The sequence below is a fragment of the Bos indicus genome, chromosome 19 (assembly GCF_029378745.1).
Source record: "Bos indicus isolate NIAB-ARS_2022 breed Sahiwal x Tharparkar chromosome 19, NIAB-ARS_B.indTharparkar_mat_pri_1.0, whole genome shotgun sequence".
Taxonomy (NCBI): domain Eukaryota; kingdom Metazoa; phylum Chordata; class Mammalia; order Artiodactyla; family Bovidae; genus Bos; species Bos indicus.
The window spans coordinates 40,895,616-40,918,828 of record NC_091778.1 but is presented as its reverse complement, the minus strand read 5'-3'; the positions used below and the strand labels follow the sequence as shown (position 1 = coordinate 40,918,828).

Genomic DNA, 23,213 nt, shown 5'->3' with positions numbered 1-23,213 from the left:
GTTGCAAAACCCAGGGTGAGAAGGAGGAGTCAGTGTATTCCCCAGACTCCCCTCCAGCAGAACACAGCAGGTTGGCTTATTTTACTTTTAGCAGCGCCGGTTTGCAGGCTCTTAGTTCCCCAGTCAGGGATTAAACCTGGGCTTCCCTGGTGGCTCAGACAGTAAAGCGTCTGCCTGCCATGTGGGAGACCCCGGTTCGATCGCTGGGTCTGGAAGATCCCCTGGAGAAGGAAATAGTAACCCACTCCAGTACTCTTGCCTGGAAAATCCCACGGACAGAGGAGCCTGTTAAGTTATGGTCCATGTGGTCACAAAGAGTTGGACACGACTGAGCGACTTCACTTTCACTCAGCAGTGAAAGCCTGGACTCCTAACCACTGGACTGCCAGAAAACTCCCAGCTTGGCTTATTTTAGAGTCATTGAACCTGGGCAAATCTCCATTCTACTTCTCATTTCTCTTTTTTGTGGAGCCCGGGAAGGGGTCAAGCAAGGTGGTAACAGGTGCTCCTGTCAAAATTGACACTCTCCCCTCCCTTCCCTACCTCACCCCTGCCCTGCACAGCATCTTACAGCATCTCCAAACATCTCAGAAACCCATCATTTAATTTCCTCTTCCTCCCAAAAATCCCAGGTGACAAAGACACCACAGTACCAGCAAACCCGTTTTACAGGAGAGGTGTACTGATGTGCCCAGAGCCACACCACCAGAAAGAGCCTGAACCAAGTTGGCACTAAGGCCGCTTGCCAGAATCCTCTAGTCCTTTTAGCTTCACAGATCATGGTGGTTGGGGTCCAGGCCTTGGATATCTGTCCCCAAATAAAGGATGAAGGGGGAAACAATTCCAGGTGACAGGTCATTAGATCTGATTTTCGCCACTCTCCAGTCTCAGCTCCACATTTCTTCCTCCTCCTCCCTCTCTACCCAGGAACACAGACCTCACCCAGGCCCACCCCTGGCCTTTTGGAAAGGCTTGGGGGATAGCTGTTAGCGCTAGGGCAATAGGACTCCTGAATCCCTGGGATTTCTTGTTGCTGTCTCTGCTGAACTCCGTTTGGACACCCTCCCCACCCCAGCTTCAGCCTCCAGCCATCCAGCACCAACCTATTTGGGAGGGAGGGACCTTTCTGTTTGGCTTAAGGCGGTCTGGGACAACAGTGGGGAGAAAGGAGTTAAAGCTGGGTCCCAGGATCACAAGGGCTGGGAAGTTCCGGTGGCCCAGCCTGGAATGGAATGGGGAGACCAGCTAGGAAGAGCGGTTTGGGACGGAAGCGGGGGGCGGTGCCAGCCATGCTAATCCGCGCTTCGGTTCCATCCGCGCTTGGCATCCACTGGTAAACCGCACCCCCTCCCTCCCGCTCTCAGCCCCTTGGCAAGGTTTCTAATGTCCCCCAGAGTGGCCACCCTCACCCTAGGCCAGTCGGAGACCTGAGCTCGCCGGGAGAGGCGTGCGTCCCTGCAGCCTCCCTCCCATTGTCTGTGCAGAGCAAGCGGAGGGGCTGCGAGGGGCGGGGCCGCGACTGGCGGAGGGAGGGAGGGAGGGAGGGAGGGACGGGTGGGAGCGGAGGGGGCGGGGGGAGATGCTGAGCCTTCAGGGGCGGAGGAGGCGGCGGCAGCAGAGGAGAGAGCGGGAGGAGGGAGGGAACGCAGGAAGAGGGCAACCGAAGGCCGGGCCAGGTGGCTGGACCGGGTGCTGGCTACGCTGTTCTCGGTTCCGACGGCCTCTCTCATGCGTTGAGGGCGCCCGGCTGGGCCGGGCCGGCGGCCGGAGGGGAGGCTCCTCTCCATGGTCCAGAAGACCAGCATGTCCCGGGGCCCTTACCCATCCTCCCAGGAGATCCCCATGGAGGTCTTCGACCCCAGCCCACAGGTGAGGTGTGATGGCCGGGATCGAGGGAAGGGGGCCGCTCCCGTGGACCTTGTGGGGTCGGATCGAGGGGGGACCGGGGAGAAAGGGGTTATATGCCCGGCGTGGAGGGGAAAAGGCTCTGCGCCCCCCATCCCTGCCAGTGAATGATTGATGGGCGCTTGGCTGGGAGTTATGCTGCGGTTTTGCAGAGCGGGGAGGGGGCGGTCGGGCCGCCTGTCACCCTCGCCTCCTCCTCTCCCCCGCGTCAGGGGCTTTGCTCCTTGGGTACCGGCTCCAGTGGGTTAAGAGTGTGGGTGCTGGCGGCGGGATCCGTGGGTTGAGGGAGGCTAGAGAGGGAGCTCAGGCAAAGGGGGCGACGCAGAGCACGCTCAGGGGCTCCGGGCGGGTGTGGGTGGAGTGGGGGTGGCACTGGGAGATGGCCGAGGCGGTGGTCAGAGGGCGGTGCCAGCAGGCCTTCAGAGCTACGGACACTGGCCCTCGAGGGTGGGGAAGGTACCAGCACCGAGCTAGGCCCCCGTCCCAGCCACTTCAGTTCCACCTCTATATTAGACCACCTCCCCTCCCCCGACACCCGTGTTAGCCCTTCCCGACCCATCCCCCTAGCCCCAGAAAACGCCTCCAAAGTTTGGAAAGTTGGATGGATGCCAACTCACTGTCCTGGAGGGGAAGAAATTGTGTTACCTGGGGAACAGGGGGGGGGGCTGCCTCCCCACCCCCACTCACACTTTTCCTGTACCAACTGGTTACCCCCAAGAAGGGATATTCTTGGGGGTGGAGGGTGCCGGTGGAGTGACCAGCAGAGTCTGGGGTGGTCGTCCCCAAGAATTTCTCTGGGACATGTCCTTTTCCATTCTGGCAACACCCCAAGGCTAGGATAGCATTAACTCTTTTCTTGCTGTGGCCAGCCTGGAGCAACTGTAACCACCATGATAGTATGGCTGATGGGCACGTGGGGCGGGGGGGTGTCAGATCAGACCTAAAAATACTTCCCTTCTCCACCCCAGGCCCCTTGGAGCCTGGGAGGCAGCTGACCGGGCCCTTCCTTTCAGCTGTCCCTTGTCCCTCTGGGTGCCACTCCCTTTTCCTAGCCTGGGATAGTGGTGATATTGTGAAAGAGAGCCTTGTGCTCACTGGGGGAATCCTCTTAAATTCATAGGGATCCTCAGTCCTTAAGGTTGGATATATGTCTGGTTCCAGAGAAGGTGAGGGAGGGAGGATTCTTGAAGGGTTCCCAGGTGTCTTGCCCATCTATCCATCCATCTCTTGTACTCAAGCCCAAGGAACCAGAGCCTCTAGTCTGATTATGGCTTATCTAGCTTCTTTGGCAAAGAAACTCTAGGATGGAGGTTGTGGACAGCAGCTTGGAGGGCCTGGACCCTCAATCATCCCCTCTCACTCTAGATTGCCTGGGGGCTGATGTGTATATGTGAGTTGGGGAGGGCAAAGAAGCAGCCCCCTTCCTAGGAGGCCTGGAAATACCTGAATAGGTGGCTACTTGAGAGGTCAGGCAGTGTCCACACCACCCAAGCCAGGAGCCCAGCCAGCGGGACTGAGCCCGGCTTCCCGGAGGCCCTGCAGGGGCTGTGTCCTCGGTTTTTCTTGGGGGAGGGCCAAGGGACATTTAGATTTATGCAGCCTGGTGGGCATCATGGGACAGGAAGTGGGCAGTGGCAGCTGAGGGCTAAAGGGCTTGATGTCTCTTGCCCCCTTGGGAAGAGGTATGATCACTGTGATTGTGAAAAGGGGGCTGAAAAAAAGTCCTACCAGGATGAGGGGTGTGCTAAATCTGCCCCCATGGGTCAAGGTTGGGGTTAGATATTTACTTTCCAAATACAGTTTCATGTCCCCTCCCCTCCTCCCTAGAAATCTAATAGTTTTAGGTCTCTTAAGACCAGAGAGCTGCAACTCCCCTCCCCACTCTGCAAAAAACAAGGCAAGAGTTGGGCTCAGGAAAGCCAAGCTGGGCCTGGGTTGGCGATTCCTCTTCTCTCTGGGGGCTATAGGTGCACACAGCCCCAGTCTGCTCCAGCTGAAGTGGAGAGGGAAGGGGACTTTCCCAGGGGCTGTCTCCACACCCCCAGCACTGCAGGCAGTCTCTCCCTTCCCCCCAGGCCTCTGCAGCCTGCCCAGCGTCTTAATTAGCTTTGCTGCCTAATGAGCTTCCAGCTTCTCAGCACCTCCCCTTTCCCAACCTCTGACTTGGTTCGGGGGTTTCTGTGTGTGCTTCCTAGGGCTCTCTTGCTCTGTCCCCCACCCCATGGCTGTGGTCTGGGCCCTCCCTCTCCCTCGGGCTGTACCATCCCAGGAAGAAGATGGAGGGGCAGGCTCTTGAGATTAGGGAATGATATTGCCAAGGCTTGGCGGTAGTTCTGGACTTGATGGGATGAGGGTTGGGCAAGGGTCTTTGAGATTCTACTCTTGTCCCTTCCTGGCCTCTCCAGGGCAAATACAGCAAGAGGAAAGGGCGGTTCAAAAGGTCGGATGGGAGCACATCCTCGGATACAACATCCAACAGCTTTGTCCGCCAGGTAATGGGGAGGCTGGGTTGAGAGGAGGGAGGTGGCTGGTTGGTGGAGACCAGGATTGGTGAGCTCCAGGCACCCTCCCCCATGTCATTTGTTACCTGCCTAGAACCACCCCATCACCCTTACACCCCATGACCTCCTCTGCATATACTGTCAGCTGTACCCACTCCCTCAGCCCCCGCCCAGCCCCTCCCCCAGCACCAGGCACCAGCCCCTGCTGCCTGCCTGCGTCATCTCATTCAGGGACAGCCTGGCCTGCCTCCTTCTAGCTTGCTTCAGGCTGTCACCCACTCCCCCTGCCGGCTGTCTTCTTCCATGTCCTCCCCCAGAATCTGTGACAGCATGGGGTAGAGGGAGGTCCTATGAAATGAGGAGCCAGGACATTTGGGTCCCTGGAGCCCTGATTAGGTATGGATCCGGGGAAACGCCCTCCTCACATCCAGTTGTGACTGTTGTTTAATATGCAGAGAGAACGTGTGTTGAGGAGGGTGGAGGAGAGGCAGCAGGAAGTTGATTTTAGAGAGGACTTCAGCCCAGCACCCCTGAATGAAAGGGCAGGGGTTATAACTGAATGGCCTTCTGGGGTCTTCTGTTCTCAGTCAGGAAGTTGCCATTCTCATCTCTGTTCTAACTCTCAACCCCAGGCCATCTCAGGCTCAGGGAGAAGCAGTGAGAGAGCCCTGTGGTTGCTATGACTACAGAGCATCTCAACAAAGCCTGGTACCCAAAAAAGGCGAGAGGGGCTTAGGATCAGACAAGGAAGGAGTACGTTGAAGAAAAAATGGGCAGGCACATGAGGACAGAGGACAGTAGGAAAGTCAGTCACCCCCAGGCCAAGAGAGAGAGGATGATGCCAGGCAGATCCACTACTGACTGGAGTGAGGCCCTTCTTTTTGATTCTTATGTCTCCACAACACTTGGCACTCGAAAGCCCAGGCCTGACTTGAGAGGATCAGGAAAGGGACCTTTCATCCCAGGATTCCTAAATACACATACAAATGGGAAGTCCTTTCCCTCATCCCCTGTGTGTATTGTAGGACTGGGGCAGGGCCAGGGCTAGGAAAAATGACACCGTGCTCAGTGGAGCCCCTCTTGACAGAAAAGGGCCTCATTCCTTCAGTGTTTGCCAACCCAGGGGATCAGACCCCAGTTTCCAATCCTTTCTCCTCTCAGCTCCCCAGCTCTGACCCCCAGTAGGTGGCAGGGAGTGGGGGGGCAGGCCTTGCCACATCTCTGAGCTAAATATACCCTAGCAGTTTGCACATGTAGCAACTCTGCTTGTAACCTGAGCCCCCTGGGGGAACGGGCAGTTTGGGCCACCCCCTAGGCCAGCAGGGCCAGGCACTGAGGGCGCCGGGATGGAGGCGCCCAACCAGACCCTCGTAGTGGTGAGCTGGGGATGGAGTGAAGGTGGGGGTGGGGGGCGGGAGCAGCCCCTCAGGAAAGCTGGTGGGAGGCCTTCACTCCAGCCTATTTCCTTGCCTTCTCACTGTTCCCTTGTCTCCCGCCATTTCTGGTATGCACGCACTTGTGTGTGTGTGTGTGTGCGTGTGTGCGTGTGTGTGTGTGTGTGTGTGTGTGTGTGTGTGTTGGGGTCAGTAAGTGCCTGCCCCTCTCCATCTCTGGGTCTGTTCCTCTGGCTCTCCTGGTGGCTGTCTTCCTGACTCTGAGTGCTCAGGAGGGATAAAGAGTAGTTGATTCACTGGTTTTCACTCTTTCCTTTGTATCGCTTTTCCAGCTTCTATGAAAACCCCACCCCACCCCCTGGTTTTCCTCTCAGAGTCTCCCATTTTCCTGATTTGGCTGGGAAATGGATGGGCCGCTGCACTGGCTGATGACGAGGGCACTCTGGGGAGATGGGACCTGGTCTTCTTTCTTTCCGAGGTCCCCTCCATACCAGGCTAATGGGCATTCTTGGCCAAGTGATCCCTTCCTGTCTTCAGAAAGAAACCCTCCCACCCCTGCAGTCTTACCCTTTCGTCACATCCCCTCCGGCCCTTTGTAGCAATAAATCCACACTTCTGGCTCCCGTCCTCACGTTCCCTTGGGGACACAGACACTGAGGGCGCCCCCCTGCCCCTCCCCTGTACGCACACACAGGGACCTGTATGCATTCAGTCATGCACCAGGACATACCACAGAGCACACACTCCCGAACAGACTCGAAGTTGCACATCCAAATACACCCGTGAAAGAGCATGTTCATTCACCTCCTGGGCTATGTGTGCCTTACACGTGTGTCTGCATTGCTGAGGGAGTTCCTTATGTCCTGGGATGGTCCGTGTGGTCAAGGCCAGCATCCTGGCACACCCAGACTTCTGAACCTGTCTTAATGCTGGCAGTTGGCTGCCCTAATGCAAGGGAAAAGCCTGCTTGTGTTCTTCTCTTGATGTGTTTCTCCTGTCTGCCCCACCCCAGGAACTTTGGGTTCTTTTTTGTATCTTATAAGAGTCTAAGGGTTGGGGCTTTCCAGCTTCTGGCAGGGGAGGTAGGATTCTATTTTCCCTCGCCCTTGAGCAGAAGGTAGCAAATTTTTGTGTGGCCCTAGCACATGGAGCAGGCTGCCCATGGCCACCAGTGCAGAGGGCTCAGACCTAAGCTGGTGGCTGTGGCCCCTGGAAGGACTCACTGGGCCTGTGCTGGGTCTGTCTCAGCGGGTTCTGGGAGCAGGGGAGGGAAGGAGGAACAGGGAATGGAGACTGACCGTTGGCACTCTGCCTCTGCACTGCACCCTATCAGGTTCCCACCCCTCCCTGGGCCCCAAGCAGCTGTCCTTGGACCTGCCATAATTCCCTGCTTGTTGCTATCACCCTTTCTAGGGCCACACTCTTCCCAGGGGCCTGCAGACCTCATTCTCAGGCTCTTCCTGTCTAATGCCGCCACCTCCTAGCCCTTGTGGTCTCACACTGGTGCCTTCTGCGGCCCAGGAGCTGGGGAGGCGGCGTTGGCCCTGAGCTGGCCCTGTCTGTTTTCAGGGCTCAGCAGAGTCCTACACCAGCCGTCCGTCAGACTCTGATGTGTCTCTGGAGGAGGACCGGGAAGCCTTAAGGAAGGAGGCAGAGCGTCAGGCGTTAGCCCAGCTAGAGAAAGCCAAGGTGAGAAAGATGGGAGGGGCTGTGCTGGCATTGTTTCCCTTACCTCGTGCCTTGGAGACAGCCTGAACAGACCTGAGTCAAGTCTTGGCCCAGCCACTTCCCGGCGGATGTACGCCTCCTATGTGCCTCTGTCTTTCATCTGTAAAAGTGTAAGCTACAATACCTGCCTCCTTATAAAGTGCAATAAGTGCCTAAAACTCTTGCCACACGTAACAGGAGCTAAACATTTCCACTCTTTCTGGGTTGGCTCTTACTAGCTGTGAGATCTTAGGCCATTCACTTAACCTTTCTGAACTTCAGTTTTCCCATTCATTCAAGTGAATATGATAATAGCACTTTGTAGGATTTTTGTAATGAATAAATAAGATAATGGGTGTGAAACATATAACACAGTGCCTGGCACACTAAACAGTAGCTGCTATCATGATCACTACTATTATTATTATTACTGTGACTGTTCCTTCTTGGTGTCATTCTGGGGTCCCCCATAACCTATACTTATTCCCTGATGCCCCCCTCCATCCTGAGAGGACTGAGTTCTGTTTTTTGCTGTTTTTTTTTACTGTGAAATTTAATATGCACGTAAAAACCTGCATAAGCCATTCAGTGAATACTTTTGTTTTTTTAATAAAATTTTTTTTGATGTATAGTTGATTTACAGTGTTGTGTTAGTTTCAGGTGTGCAGCAACATGATTCAGTTATACATGCATTTTTCATTATTACAAGATTTTGAATATAGTTCTCTCTGCTATACAGTAGGACTGTGTTTACTTTGTGTATAGTAGCGTGTATAATGTGTATCTTAATGAAGAATTTACAAAACAAACCTCTCCATAATCACCACCCCAGTCAGGAAGTTGTACATCCCATTGTGATTTAACTCTCTGGTTGTCATCCACCCTGGGTGCCTCCTCTAGACCAAGCCGGTGGCATTTGCTGTGCGGACAAATGTCGGCTACAACCCATCTCCAGGGGATGAGGTGCCTGTGCAGGGAGTGGCCATCACCTTCGAGCCTAAGGACTTCCTACACATCAAAGAGGTGGGGCGAGACCGCTTGGCATCTGGAGGGAGGGCAGTGAAGTGTGTGCCAGGAGAGGGGCAGTCAGAGCTCTAGTGGAAAAAGACTTCTGAACTAAGCAGAGCTGGGCTAAATTTGCTCTGTGATCTTAGACAAATCTTTCCACTTCTCTGAGCTTCAGATTTTTCATTGGTAACGTGCGATGGTAATACCTAGGTTGCAGGGTTGCTGGGAGGGTTTGTGAAGAGGACTGTTGATGGAGTGGCAGTGTGCCAGGCACACAGAGGTGTCAGCATTTACTTCTCTCCCCGCCTTTCCAGGATAGAGCTGACACATGGCGGGAGGAAGGACTCTCAGAACAGGGATATGCTTGGGGTGGGGTAGTCCAGGGCACAAGAGGATGCTGGTCCTAGAGAGCCCTGAGAATTGGGAGCTGTACTCAGAGGCTGGTGCCGGGGCTCTTTGAGGGTGCCATCCCCTGGGCAGAGAAGGCAAGGTTGGGGGTGGTATCCCCTGGAGCTGGCTGCTGGCTTGACCTCTAATCTCCTTCTTGGTCTCCCCCACCCCACCTGCCGTTGTTGTTTGCAGAAATACAATAATGACTGGTGGATCGGGCGACTGGTGAAGGAGGGCTGTGAGGTTGGCTTCATCCCCAGCCCTGTCAAACTGGACAGCCTGCGCCTGCTGCAGGAACAGAAGCTGCGCCAGAACCGCCTCAGCTCCAGGTGTCTGGCTGGGGGCGGGGCACTCCCACCCCCGGGAGAGGCCAGCCAGCCAGGAGGAGGCCCCAAGGGTTGACCTCATATTCTGAGGACACAGAGTTGCCCGAGGCCTCACCCGTGGGGCTGGCGAATGAGGGCCACAGAGTGGGGAGGGGCAGCCTGTGAGAGAACAAGATCCCCCGCCCTCACACCCACCTCTTTGCTCACGGCTCCATTTGCCTCTCTGCCCACACAGCAAATCAGGTGACAACTCCAGCTCCAGCCTGGGAGACGTGGTGACTGGCACCCGCCGCCCCACGCCCCCTGCCAGTGGTAAGAGCTGCCACCACCCCAGGGGGTGGGGTGGAGCTCCTGGGTGGGGTGGTCTCCCCATTGCCTGTCCCTTCCTTTCCCTGCAGTAAGGGGTATCCCAATCCTGAGTCCTCCAAACACATCCAGCGGTACCCCCTCCATGAAGAGCAGGGCACCCCCCAAGCTGGGCTGGTCAGTCAGCACCCATTCTCTCATGTCTGTCCTCTCCCATTTCTTCAGTAGCTCCATCTCTCCTCCTGACTGCCCCGCCCCCTGCCCCCCATTCATTTCTCCCAGCCCTGTTCCATTCACCTCTTCTTCTTTCTTTTCTCCCCATCCCATCCCCGCGTTCTGTACTTGTGTCTCCATGTCCATCTCACTCCTCCCCACCTCGCCTCCTCCCTCCCTCAATCCTGACTCTCCGGTCCAGGTAATGAAATGACTAACTTAGCCTTTGAACTAGACCCCCTAGAGTTAGAGGATGAGGAGGCAGAGCTCGGGGAGCAGAGCGGCTCTGCTAAGACTAGTGTTAGCAGTGTTACCACCCCGCCGCCCCACGGCAAGCGCATCCCCTTCTTCAAGAAGGTAATTCTTACTGCGTTCTTGTGAGAGGGGAGGTCAGGGCCCAGCTCTTCGGTGGGTGGAGGGGGGCTGGAATGGATTCAGATGGGGTATCGGCCTGATTTTGTGGGGATCAGGCCTTCCTGCCGAGGAGGAGGGAAGGGTAGAGTGGCACCCAGAATGGGCACGTCTGTCTCCATGCACAACCCCACCCTGGCCTTCTTGCCCAGAAGGGATGGTTCTTGCCATGGAAGCAGCCCTTCTAGCCCCCGCCCCCCAACTGAAAGCAGATCTGGTTGTAATGAAACCCGACATTTCCCCCTCACTACCAGTGGCATATTCATGTTTGCCCTTGCCCCCAGATGTGAAGGGGAAAGTGGAATGGTGACTCTTCTTTGCCCTTTTCAGATTAGGGTGCCCAGGGATCTCCTGGCTGCAGAGCAGGACAGTTAAGGGAACCCTTACAATGGGCAGGTTGGCCTGCACTGGGGCCAGGAGATGGGCACCAAATTAGGGGCTATCACTCTTTCCAGCTTTTTTCCAAGACCCGGAAAGGGGGTAGAGGATGTCTGAATATTCCAAAGTTCACCGGACTGGCTGTCAGTCCCACTCCTGGCCCTGATCCAGGGCCATCTCTGGCTCCCCCTTGGCATGGGGTCCCATCCCCTCTCTCTGGCTCTGTCTGTCACTAACACGCATGCCCTGTTATCTCTCCTCGTCCGCCCGCTCTCCCTCCCTCTCTTGTCCTGGCTCCTCCCTTGCCCTCTGCCCCTGCCTGGGTACCCTCCCCTTTCTCCTCCCCCTCCCCCATCTTGGCAATCTCTGGACCCAGCCAAACAGAAGCAGAAGTCGGTGAGTAGCACAGCTTTCTATGTTTCCCTCCCCACCCTCTGGGATGAGCTAGGGGGACCTTCTAACACCCATTCCCATATCTGCCCCCATTTTCCCCCCACCATTCCTGGTTCTCCCTCCCCACCCCTACCCTGATCCCCTACATCTGGGCTTTGGGACCAGGGGGAGGAAAGGATGCATGCGGGAGCCTGGAGGCGGGGGGAGAGGGGCTAATGCCATCTCCACTCTGGGGTTTCCCCTCCCTGCTTCCCCCCAGACAGAACACGTGCCCCCTTATGACGTGGTACCTTCCATGAGGCCCATTATCCTGGTGGGACCGTCGCTGAAGGGCTATGAGGTAGGAGCCCCTAGAGGGGCATAGGGACCAGAGGGGCCCAGACTGCCAGAAAGACTCTGTAAGGTCTTGAGACTCCAGAGACATCCCCCAGCAGGGTCTTCCCAGGGTTTCCTCCCCAGAGGGCTACAGACCTTTAGAGACCACCCCCTTCCCCAGGGGGGCCCCAACCCAACCCATGGGGAGACCCACTCAGAAGGGTCTAGTCTTCTCAAAAATACCCAGAAAAGTCCTCCTAGAGATTCTACCTGAAAGGATCTCTGGAATCAGAGACCCCAGTGGAGGCCCCTCAAACTCAGAAGGATCACTTCCTCCCCTGAACAGGGACTCATTCATCTCAGGGATTAAAGGAGAAAATGGAATGTCAGGGGGCAAATGCCTAGCAGTCTACCCTCCTTGAGAGCTTCAAACACCTGACATCTCTTCCTCCTCCTCCACCCCCACCCCCTGCCCCAACTTCAGGTTACAGATATGATGCAGAAAGCTTTATTTGACTTCTTGAAGCATCGGTTTGATGGCAGGTAAGCCCCTTGGAGCTGGCTCTCCATGCCCAGCATGGTTCTCTGCTGCTGGGGTTGGGCAGGATGGCTTGAATGACAATCCTGGAACTCTTGGACTGAGGGCTACAATGCTGTCCTGGAGCCTGGGGAGGAGGCAGGACATTTTAGCCCACCCTGAACCCTGACACTTTGCTCTGCCCCCCAGGATCTCCATCACACGTGTGACAGCGGACATTTCCTTGGCTAAGCGATCAGTCCTCAACAACCCCAGCAAACACATCATCATCGAGCGTTCCAACACACGCTCCAGCCTGGGTGAGCCCATCCCTTGACTCTGCCCCCACCCTGCTCTGGGGCCAGATGTGGGAGTGAGGGGGCATCTCCAGAAACACTCTACCTGCCCACTGCCTCCTGGGAGGCTGCCTTACATTTACCCCTTCCCCATGACTCCACTCGCCTAGCTGAGGTTCAGAGCGAGATCGAGCGGATCTTTGAGCTAGCCCGAACCCTTCAGTTGGTTGCTCTGGACGCCGACACCATCAACCATCCAGCCCAGCTCTCCAAGACCTCACTGGCCCCCATCATTGTTTACATCAAGATCACCTCTCCTAAGGTGGGTACAAGACCCTACTGGGGACAGGAGTGCTCTGGGTGGGCTGCCTGTGTTTAAGCCCCAGGTACTGCTTACTAATCATGTGACTTCATCTCCTCAAGCCCAGATTCTCTTCTCCATCAAACTCCATTGTCTGGATATTGTGAAGATGCAACCTAATGTGAATACTTATCACTTAGCAAACGATCTGGTATAATATACCTCATCGTGTATTAAGTGTTTTAAATATTATTATTAGAGTTGTGCAGGTTAGTCCCCTGTCTCTGCTTTGTTGACCTCCCATCCTTAGTCCAGAAAATAGAAACAGTTCTGTGTGTTCTGCCTCAGTGTCACCCAGCTAACTTGGCAGTTGGAAAAAGACCTCTCCTGTCTTTTTTTTTTCTCCTGTCTTTTTATTTACTGTACTGCCCTCATTTAGACCTTGATAGAGATGAACTTGGTAGGAAGACTGATTTACTTCTTTGTCATACAGCAGCTCCTTTAATTCCCCCCCCTAGACATTAATGGTTTTGAGAAACGTGGAAGGTGAGCCAGGTTGAAGGATTTTTATAAAATGTTTATTTATTTGACTGCTCCGGATCTTAGTTGTGACACGTTGGGTCTTTAGTTGTGTCTTGTGGGATTTTTAGCTGCAGCAAACTCTTGGTTGTAGCAATTGGGATCTAGTTCCCTGACCAGGGATCGAACCCAGGCCCCTTGCGCTGGGAGTGCAGAATCTTAGCCAGTAGATCACAATGGAAGTCCCTAGGTGAAGGATTTGAAGTTAGAAGACGGCATGAGGGTCAGATCCTAGCTCTGAGTGGCTTATTTTAATTAATTAAAGTTTGTTGTTTTTTTTGGTTGTATGTTATTGAGCTTTGGATCTTGGGGAGATAATTTAGCTTTTGCACAATTTCTTCACCTACAAAATGGGAATTATAATCCTTATCTTGAGGTAGTGATGTAAAGAGCCCAGAGTTCTGTCTGATGAAGGCAATCAGGGATTAACATTGCATGATAGCACCCTATGAGCTAAACACCCAGTTTCTAATGAGGATAAAGAGGAGGATGGGATTTAAGTACTTCCTGAGGTGGTTTAAAGGATCAAATGAGATAATGGATGCAAAAGCACTTTGTGAACTAGAAAGTAACACACACTTCCATTGCCCTGCTGAGCACTGACTCTGAGGTTAAGGGTGGGGACTCTGAAGCCGGGCTGCCTGGGTTTATGTCTCACTGCTGCCACTTACCTACTGGCTCTGGCTCTTTGGGCAGGTCACCTGACTTCTCTGTGCCTCAGTTTCTTCATTTGGAAAATAGGAATCCTTAGGTGATGTTTGTGAAGATTAAATAAACAAATTAACCATGCAAAGTGCCTGGTACCTATTGAGTGCTATATGTGTTCAATTCTTAAAGACTTTTATTTTGAAGTAATTTCAGATTTATAGGAGAGTTGCAAGAACAGTACAAAGGATCACCTTTGAATACCCTTCACTCAGACTCACTACTTTTTTAATGGCTCTTTAGAAATAAAATTCACATGCCATTTAATTCAGCCATTTAAAGCATACAATTTAATTTTTTTTTCAGACTCACTAATTTTGAACATTTTGCCACATCTACTTTATCTTTAGGGCTTCCCCCATGGCTCAGCAGGTAAAGAACCTGCCTGCAGATGCAGGAAATGAAAGAGATGTGGGTTTGATCCCTGGGTCAGGAAATGAAAGGATCCATGGAGGAGGGCATGGCAACCCACTCCAGTATCCTTGCCTGGAGAATTCCCATGGACAGAGGAGCCTGGGGGGGCTATAGTCCATAGCGTCACACGGAGTTGGACATGACTGAAGTGACTTGGCATGCACACACTTTATGTACGTCTGTATTATGTATATATGTGTTTATATATATATATCTTTTTTCTTGAACTGTTTAAGTTGTAGATCTTGTATTTCTTTATCCCTCAAAATTTCAACATGTATTTCTTAAGAACAAGGACCTTAACTTACATGTCAAATTCAAGAAATCTCACTAAAATACTGTCTATTTTCAGTTTTCACCAGTTGTCCCAAAAATGCCCCTTATAGCAATTTCCCCTTCAATCCAGGATCACGTGTTGCATTTAGTTGTTAAATCTCTTTAGTATTTTTTTCTTCTTTATTTTTTTTCTCCTTAGTAATCTTTAAGCTAAAAATCGAAGAAGGGCTTTTCTTCGATTCTCATGAGACTATCATTTTTGAAGAGTACAGATCACTTATTTTGTAGATTGTTGCTCAAGGTGGGTTTGTCTGATGTTTCCCTGTCAACAGATTGAGGTTTTGCATTTCCGGTAGGAATATTCCCCAAGTGATGTGTCCTTCTGAATGCATTACATCAGGAAGCATAGGATGTTGGTTTGTTGTATTGCTGGTACTGTTAACTTTGACCACTTAGTTAAGGTTGTAGCTTTATGTCTAGCTATTATCATTATTATTGTTATCATTGAGAGGAGGATTATAATAGTGGCTGCCTAAAGGCATTATTGTCAGGACTAAATGAAAAGAAGGACTTTCCTGGTGGCACAGTGCTAAAGCATCTGGCTGGCAATGTGCAAGTCATGGGTTTGTCTCCTAGGTAGGGAGGATCCCCGGAGAAGGGAATGGCAACCCACTCCAGTAGTCTTGCCTGGAAAATCCATGGACAGAGGAGCTTGGTGGGCTACAAGTCCATGGGGTCGCAGAAGAGTCGGACACAACTTATCAACTAAACAACAACAACAAAATGAAAAAAAGCACAGACCAGTGCCAAGGCATAGCAAGTGTCCCTATCAAGGATGGCTGCCTGTTGTTAACACGGAGGGGAAGTTGGCTCAGAATGAATGAAACCTGTAAAGAAGGTTACAGGGGTTGGGAAGGAGAATCACTGCCCTTCATACAACCACTGTTGGAATGTCCCAGGGGAGGCTGGCATGAGACCCAGGAGAGAGCCTGAGCTTTGTGTAGGATGGACACAGGGCTGGTGAGGTCATTTCTGAAAAGGCATCCAGGGCTGAGCGTCATGGAATGTTCCCCCGGCCCTGATACTGTCTCTCCACGTTGGCTCCAACCAGGACCTGCCTCTCCAGGTTGGTGCATTGCAGTGTCCCTCTAGCTCCTCTTTTCCCCTTACCAAACAGGTTCTTCAGAGGCTCATCAAGTCTCGAGGGAAGTCTCAGTCCAAACACCTCAACGTCCAAATAGCGGCCTCAGAGAAACTGGCGCAGTGTCCCCCTGTGAGTGCTCAAAGGGAAGGGAGGGCATTTGGGTTCTCCTGGTTTCCTCTGGCCTGCTGAGAGAATGACCAGGAACACCTGGGTCCAGTTCAGAGGTGCAGATGGATTGTCTGGGAAAAGAGGGCTGAACAGGCAGTTAGAGACTGTGTTCAAGTCCCAGCAGCACCACTTCTCTACGGAGAGTTAAGCCCCTCTCCACACCTTGGCTACCTTATATATAGAATGAGGAAGCTGTAATATCTAGGTGCTAAGACCTCCTTATATATATTTAATTTACATATCTGAGAGCCCTCCTCTTCCTGAACATCCAGAGGTTTCTTTTTAACTTTGTCCTTCAACCCCTTGACTCCACCCACTGCCCCCAGGCCACACCCTCACCCCTTGGTCACGCCCAGCTCATCCCAGCCCTGCCCTTAACCCCGCCTCCACAGGAGATGTTTGACATCATCCTGGATGAGAACCAATTGGAGGACGCCTGCGAGCACTTGGCAGAGTACTTGGAAGCCTATTGGAAGGCTACACACCCGCCCAGCAGCACTCCGCCCAATCCGCTGCTGAACCGCACCATGGCTACTGCAGCCCTGGCTGCCAGCCCTGCCCCTGTCTCCAACCTCCAGGTACAAGTGCTCACCTCACTCAGGAGAAATCTCAGCTTCTGGGGCGGGCTAGAGGCCTCGCAGCGAGCCAGGGCGGTGCCCCAGCAGCAGGAGCACACGGTGTAGGTGCCCCGCCCACCTCCCCTCCTGCCCAGGGCTCGGAACTGAGTGCAGGGAACTTGGGGAAGGAAGGGAAAAGTTTTATTTTGTAAAAAATGTGGTGAGTGGCAGTTTCTGGTGTCTGTGGTTTTTGATGGGTTTGGGGCTAGCTGGTGGGGCCTATCTGGGCCTGGTCCCATAAGACTATATCTGCTGCCTTGGGGGCTTCTGCTTTGGGGGCCTTGTAAGATAAGAGACTAGGAAGAAACAGGAAAACCAATGTATATTTGCTGGACTCTACACCCGTTTTCGGAGAAGGCAATGGCACCCCACTCCAGTACTGTTGCATGGAAAATCCCATGGATGGAGGAGCCTGGTAGGCTGCAGTCCATGGGGTCGCTAAGAGTCGGACACGACTGAGCGACTTCACTTTCACTTTCCACTTTCATCCCTTGGAGAAGGAAATGGCAACCCACTCCAGTGTTCTTGCCTGGAGAATCCCATGGATGGTGAAGCCTGGTAGGCTGCAGTCCATGGTGTCGCACAGAGTCGGACACGACTGAAGCAACTCAGCAGCAGCAGTAGCAGCAACACCCGTTTTAGACTCAACAGAGGTCACAGCATTTTAGACGCAACAGACCCACGGCCTTCAGACCCAGGGAGTCCCACAGAGCAGGGCCATTAAAACCAGACAGACTGCCCCCTGCTCCAGAGCCCTAATCTCCAGGGGTTCTCAGAAGAGACCCAAAATGAAGCATATTCTATGAGTTGATATAGAACCTTCCACCCTTCCAGTTAAACATATTCCAGGGAAGATCCTCCTGTGGGTGCCCCACCCTACCTTGATCTCCTATGGGAGCCATGGCTTATTTCTGAGGTCAAATCATTAAGTATTGGGTTCTAGATTAGAGCTAGAAGAAACCCAGGAAATCATTCTAGACCACTGCTTTTCAAATTTGTTTTCAGCACCAGAACCCATTTGTTCACTGAATCTTATGGGAAGTTCAGTGTGTAAATAAGGCATCCTTGCTCTGCTTGGAGAGGGCTAGTGGCTTGGCCTCCACTTTACCTCCACGGGGACCCCTGAAGCACTCTATGTCCTGTCCATCTACCCCAGAACTCCAGGGAATGAAAATTGCTGCTCTAGCCTAATCCCCATCACAGCACCACAGAGAAACTGGGCCACTGAGATGGGAGTCACTGCTCAGGGTCACACAGCTTGAAGTGGCAGGGGATGCACTAGAACCCAGGCCTCTTGGCACCCCACCCAGCAGCCTCCATGGCCATCTTCATGTGACATTGGTGCTAAGGACACTGAGCCATCTCATTGTTGCCAGTGGGGAATAGAGACCCATCAGCCTTCCCCAGTATTCTTGCCTAGAGAATCCCATGGAGAGAGGAGCCTGGTGGGCTCCTGTCCACAACTGTAACAACTTAGCATGCATGCATGCATTGGAGAAGGATGACAACCCACTCCAGTATTCTTGCCTGGAGTATCCCAGGGACAGAGGAGCTGGTGGGCTGCCATCTACTGGGTCACACAGAGTCGGACACGACTGAAGTGACTTAGCAGCAGCAGCCTTCCCCAGCCTGAAGCTTTGAGTCTTTTGGGGGCAGGGGAAGAATCCTATCAACCTTGGAGACTGTCACCTGACTCAGAGTGGAGTAGGGAGAAGTGTGGAGTTCTGGACGCCTATGATTAGGGTCCTGTTGGGCTGAAGGAGCTGGATGAAATTCTCTTTAGTATGTTTGGGGCAACGACTAATCCAATCAACCACTAACACTCATACTAATGAGCTGTTAATGATGATTTAGCCCAAGACAGCGTTAATGAGTGCCTTGAGGAAGTGACGACTAATCGTTCATGGGTTCTCTACCATGATTACCAGGAGAGTCATGCCTTCTCACACCTGAGAAGGTCGGGCGCCCCCTCTCCTAATGGAAGAACAAATGCCTTGAGTTCTGTCCTCTGGCTGGGCTCCAGAGCCGGTTGCCCAGCTGCCCAACCCCTAGGGCCAGCACCCTCCTCCTTCAGCCAGGCTGGGCGTCTTGGTGCCTCACTAACCTGCCTTGCTTTGTTGTGTTTCTCTCACTCCTGCCTGATCTGCATGGTGTGTACCGTCCGTCTGCTAACCAGGGACCCTACCTTGCTTCCGGGGACCAGTCGCTGGAACGGGCCACGGGGGAGCACGCCAGTGTGCACGAGTACCCGGGAGAGCTGGGCCAGCCCCCAGGCCTTTACCCCAGCAGCCACCCGCCAGGCCGGGCGGGCACCCTGCGGGCACTGTCCCGCCAAGACACGTTTGATGCTGACACCCCTGGCAACCGAAACTCTGCCTACACGGAGCTGGGAGACTCGTGTGTGGACATGGAGACTGACCCCTCCGAGGGGCCAGGGCTTGGAGACCCTGCAGGGGGCAGCACCCCACCAGCCCGACAGGGATCCTGGGAGGATGAGGAAGAAGACTATGAAGAGGAGCTGACCGACAACCGGAACCGCGGCCGGAATAAGGCCCGCTACTGCGCGGAGGGCGGGGGCCCAGTTCTGGGGCGCAACAAGAACGAGCTGGAGGGTTGGGGGCGGGGTGTCTACATCCGCTGAGGGGCAGGGGCTACACAGTGGGAGGAAGGGCTCTTGAGCCCAAGGGAGGGGAGGGACAGGGGGGCTCACCACGGAGATGTATCTTGCCTCCAGGGGGCGCTGTCTCCCTCCTTTCAGATGCCTTTGCTCAGATTGGGGTTTCTTTGGTGGTAACCTTCCACCCAGCTCCTGGGAGTCCCTTAAGCCTCAGCGGCAGGTTTTTACCTACCTGCTGTGGATGTATGGAGGATGCCCACCTTTCTGCAGTATCCCCCTCTCCACCTCAGGGGGCTCTCTCCCCTCACCCAGAGAAAAGGTGCACTTCCTTAACTCCTTCTACTCCGGGCTCTAAATGAGGGCCCTAAAATGGTGTGGCCCTTTCTTTTTCCACCCTGGAGTATTTGGGAATGGGGGGGAGGGGCTTTTCCTGGAGAGGGAGACCACAGACTCTCACATGAGGGCTCTCGTCCCCAAACCCCTGGTCCAGCGTCCTTTACCATGAGCCCCGCCCCCAGCACCTGCCCGCAGCTTCCTGGCTTCATTGTCTGGGAGGTGCAAGCTACAGCAGTGGAAGCTCCATGGGGAGCTGTCTCATGGAGCGGTCTGGATGATGCTGGCGGGCATCAGGTGCAGTGCCCTGTGCCTGCCCAGGACCTAGAACTCTGAGGAGGAGGCCGCCCCAGATGCTGCTCCTCGTCCCACCACCTCCATGCCTCAAGCCTTTGCCTACCCCAGGAATGAGCTTTGCCTACAACATCCCTTGCCTGCTGCCATCAGAAGAGGGGGCCCCTCTGCATCTGAGCCCCCCCATCCTCTCGTCACCTGGGCCCATGGAACACTCTGATCCGCCTCATTTTGAAACCAAAAAAACTGCTCCTTCACTCTCACCCTGAGGCCCCAGAAAAGAGGCCCTATGGTTGGTGCCCCAGAGTTAATCACCACCCCAGGGGTTGCCTCTGGATGTCAGATCTCCCCTGGGGGGTGGGGGGCTTGGCTGCTGCTGCTGCTGCTCTGTATTTGCCTCTTGTGATCCTGTCCTTTACCCATTCCACTCCACCCAGGAGAGGCCTTGGTACGCCCTCTGCTCTGGAGTGTCCCTCTGCCTAGCATCCCATTGCCCAGCAGCCCTGCCCCCCAGCACCCAGCTGGGCCAGAGAGAGCCGATTGTGCCAACGAGGACTGGGCCCTGCCCGGCTGCCCGCCTCAGGGATGGGCACCTCATGCCTGTCTCGCCACCTCCTGTGCCAATGTTGTCCCACCCCACCCCCTACCTGGGGCGGGGTGCAGCTTCCACTTACTGGTTAGAAGAGACCACTGCCCAACCCTCCCCCTTTCCTGTCTGGTGTCCCGTGCCCCAATCTGTCTGTCTGTTCGTCTGTACTACCCTAGAAGTATTTTGCCACATATAAAACCGCCGTCCTGTCCTTTGCACCGCCTCCCAGGCCTGCTTCTTTGTCCCCATCACTCGCCACTCGGTTGCCAGCCTAGGTGTGTGGGAGCTGCTGACCTGCAGGGAAGGAGAGTGAAGCGGTGGGCGTGGGAGTCAGCTGCGCCCTGAGTGATTTGCACAGCGGGAGAGATTGTGCTTTGACTTTCGACTCTGACACATTATATTCAAGCCTGACAGGAGCTTCGTGGCCAGTCTCAGCTCCACTCCGCCCCAAGCCCCATACCTGTCCTGTCTCCCCATAAGTAGAGCCAGGGAAAACCGGAAACTGTAGAGGGAAGTGGAGTGTCCCGGATGTCATTCAGGGGATCAGATCCAGAGCCACTGGCTCACAGTCTTAGAAGCATGCGTGTTTTTCTGCTCCTGTGGCCTCAGCTGCTCCCAGGCTCCTCAGGGAGGGAAGGGCTGAACTTCCGGCTTCCTCCACTGATGCCTCCAACCCCCACCCCAGTCACTGCTAACTAGCCTTGTGAGAGAGAAGGAGGTATTTTTTGGGGGGAGGGGTGGGTAGAGAATTGGGAACTCCCCCAGTCCCAGACTGAAAGAGAAAAGGCCAGGAAGAAAGTCTGCAGGTGAGAGTGACAGTTCCTGCCTTCATCACCTGGCAGGATGTGGACTTGCCTGCCTCACACAGCACCCAGAAACCATTTCTCCACTCTCCTGGTTCTTGTTTTTGGGGTAGTAGACCCAGATAATCCTGTCCAGAGTGTGCATGTGTGTGTGTGTGTCTGTGGGTGTGTATAGAGGGCAACGGACATTCAGACCCTCCAGATGAGGGGTTAGCAAATCCAAGGAAAGAGGAACTGGACAGGCCCACAGGTTGAGTGACTGGCTCATGGTCAACAGGGAGTTGATGGCAAAGCCAGCACTGTTGGGACTGGAGCCCATTCTGCCTCCCATTGTGGTGCTCTTCCCCTTGCATTGCAGTGGAATCAATCTTTCTTTCCTGTGTTTAGTAATTGAGCAAACATTTATTGAGCATCTACTATGTACCAGGCACAAGTCTTAAGTGGGAGCAGCAGACAGTTCATAAGGGAGCTCTCTGATGTGGGAAGCAATGGGTCTTAGGGGAACCTGAAAGAGAAGTCCCTGCCTTAACCTGGGGAGATCAGGAAGGGCTTCCTAGAGGAGGTGAGGCTTGAGCAGAGTCTAGAAGGCTGGTTAGGAGTTGACCTGCAGAGAACCAGGGAAAGTATTCAAGGCAGAGGAAGCAAGTGACATGCATGACACATTCTTGACACTTCACTAGCAAAGGGTGCTCTCAAGGTGAAGGGAAGAGTGGGGTCACAGGAGCATAGATTTGAGGCAGCCTAGCTAGGAAACAGCTGCAGTGCTCCAGGTGAGAAATGAGGGTTTGAAGTGGAACAGGTAAGGAGGCGGTGGCTGCAAGAGACAAATAGTGTTTAGGATTGAGAGTTCTTGGAGAGCAATTGGAGGTGGCTAGTGAGAGAGATGTGAGAGTTGGACTGTGAAGAAGGCTGAGTGCCGAAGAATTGATGCTTTTGAACTGTGGTGTTGGAGAAAACTCTTGAGAGTCCCTTGGACTGCAAGGAGATCCAACCAGTCCATTCTGAAGGAGATAAGCCCTGGGATTTCTTTGGAAGGAATGATGCTAAAACTGAAACTCCAGTACTTTGGCCACCTCATGGGAAGAGTTGACTCATTGGAAAAGACAATGATGCTGGGAGGGATTGGGGGCAGGAGGAGAAGGGGACGACAGAGGATGAGATGGCTGGATGGCATCACTGACTCGATGGACGTGAGTCTGAGTGAACTCCGGGAGCTGGTGATGGACAGGGAGGCCTGGTGTGCTGCGATTCATGGGGTCACAAAGTCGGACACGACTGAGCGACTGAACTGAACTGAACTGTGTGAGAGAGAGGGAGGCATGTGGATGACTGTGGGTGATGGTCTTCCCAGACATAGAGGAAGCAAGTGAAAAAACCAGGTTAGAGGCAGACATTAGTTTTGGACAAAGTGGTCACAAGCCTAAGTGGGAGCCACAGACAGCTCCTCCTGTGGGAGGACATCCAAAAGGGAAAGAGCAGAAAACAGGCTCTGTCTGGGCTCCACAGAGAACTCCATCTGCAGTGCACCCTGGTATTTTCAATCAAAGGCAGGGATCATTAGCTTCAGTTTACAGATAAAGCTCTGTGAGGTTAAGCAGTTTGACCATAGCTACACAGCCATCAAGCAAGGACTTGAACTGAGATCTTCAGATTTCAAGTTCTGTGCTGTCCATGACCTCCAAGTCTTGTGCTGATTCCCCTGGCCCAGGGTGCCCTGGTTTCTGCAAGGGGAGGGGTGCGGGGCAGGAAGAAGCAGGTGTCCGAGTATGTTTCTGTCTTCTCGCCGTGTGCCTTCTGCTTGAAATTGCATTCGCCCGGAACTTGCAGGCAGGGGCGTTTCTAGGTGGTTTGGAGATATTGAGCGATGAGGGGAGAGAGATTCTTGTCTCTTGGCAACCACCAACCCTCAACCATCACACAATAAGCATGTTGGTGGTTGTCAACACATGAGGATTTCAACGACCATGAAGTCGGTTCGGACTAGGCCCAGAGAGGCTGATGCTCCTACCGCAGCCACCTCAGGGACTCAGGAACTGAGATGCTGGGGACACCTCCTACCTCCCTCCTTGACCAGCTGCTTCTGTCTTTTCAGTAGTTTCTGCCCCAGAGTGAGCTGAGGTCAGAGAGGTTGAAGGTTTCCCTCATGCTAAAAAATGAGAGCTGAGTTGTGACCACCAGGACCTGGGAGCAGGCCAGAAGATGGGGTGGTTTCCAGCTCAGTAACCTCAAGAAAAAAATCTTAGCCCCAGTAATCACATCAGCAGACAAGTGTGCCTTGGCTCCCTTCTAAATCAGGCCTTCCCTCCACTGTCT

At 53.8% G+C, this 23,213-nt stretch overlaps 1 protein-coding gene across 4 annotated transcripts; it reads left to right on the top strand.

Moving 5' to 3' along the window:
• Positions 1-1,614: 1,614 nt before the first annotated feature.
• Positions 1,615-20,313, top strand: CACNB1 (calcium voltage-gated channel auxiliary subunit beta 1). Of its 4 annotated transcripts, none has more exons than XM_070773379.1 (14): positions 1,615-1,869; positions 4,311-4,397; positions 7,370-7,489; positions 8,408-8,530; positions 9,098-9,234; positions 9,467-9,543; positions 10,916-10,935; positions 11,192-11,272; positions 11,732-11,790; positions 11,975-12,084; positions 12,231-12,382; positions 15,513-15,608; positions 16,040-16,225; positions 18,441-20,313. In XM_070773379.1, exons 1-14 carry the CDS (start codon positions 1,786-1,788, stop codon positions 18,903-18,905), a joined length of 1,797 nt encoding a protein of 598 aa, XP_070629480.1. In that variant the 5' UTR covers positions 1,615-1,785; the 3' UTR covers positions 18,906-20,313. The 4 variants fall into 4 exon arrangements, with proteins under 4 accessions (XP_070629480.1, XP_019837314.1, XP_070629481.1 ...); XM_019981755.2 differs by lacking the exon at positions 10,916-10,935 and adding an exon at positions 9,953-10,107 and having other exon boundaries at positions 1,616-1,869; XM_070773380.1 differs by lacking the exons at positions 10,916-10,935; positions 18,441-20,313 and adding an exon at positions 9,953-10,107 and having other exon boundaries at positions 1,618-1,869; positions 16,040-16,434.
• Positions 20,314-23,213: the final 2,900 nt, after the last annotated feature.

Excerpts from the sequence above, each read along its gene's own strand:
- CACNB1 (XM_019981755.2), top strand. The coding sequence starts at position 1,786 with ATGGTCCAGAAGACCAGCATGTCCCGGGGCCCTTACCCATCCTCCCAG. Across the intron at positions 4,398-7,369 it reads CCAACAGCTTTGTCCGCCAG|GGCTCAGCAGAGTCCTACAC; the intron begins GTAATGGGGAGG and ends GTCTGTTTTCAG. Across the intron at positions 11,791-11,974 it reads AAGCATCGGTTTGATGGCAG|GATCTCCATCACACGTGTGA; the intron begins GTAAGCCCCTTG and ends TCTGCCCCCCAG.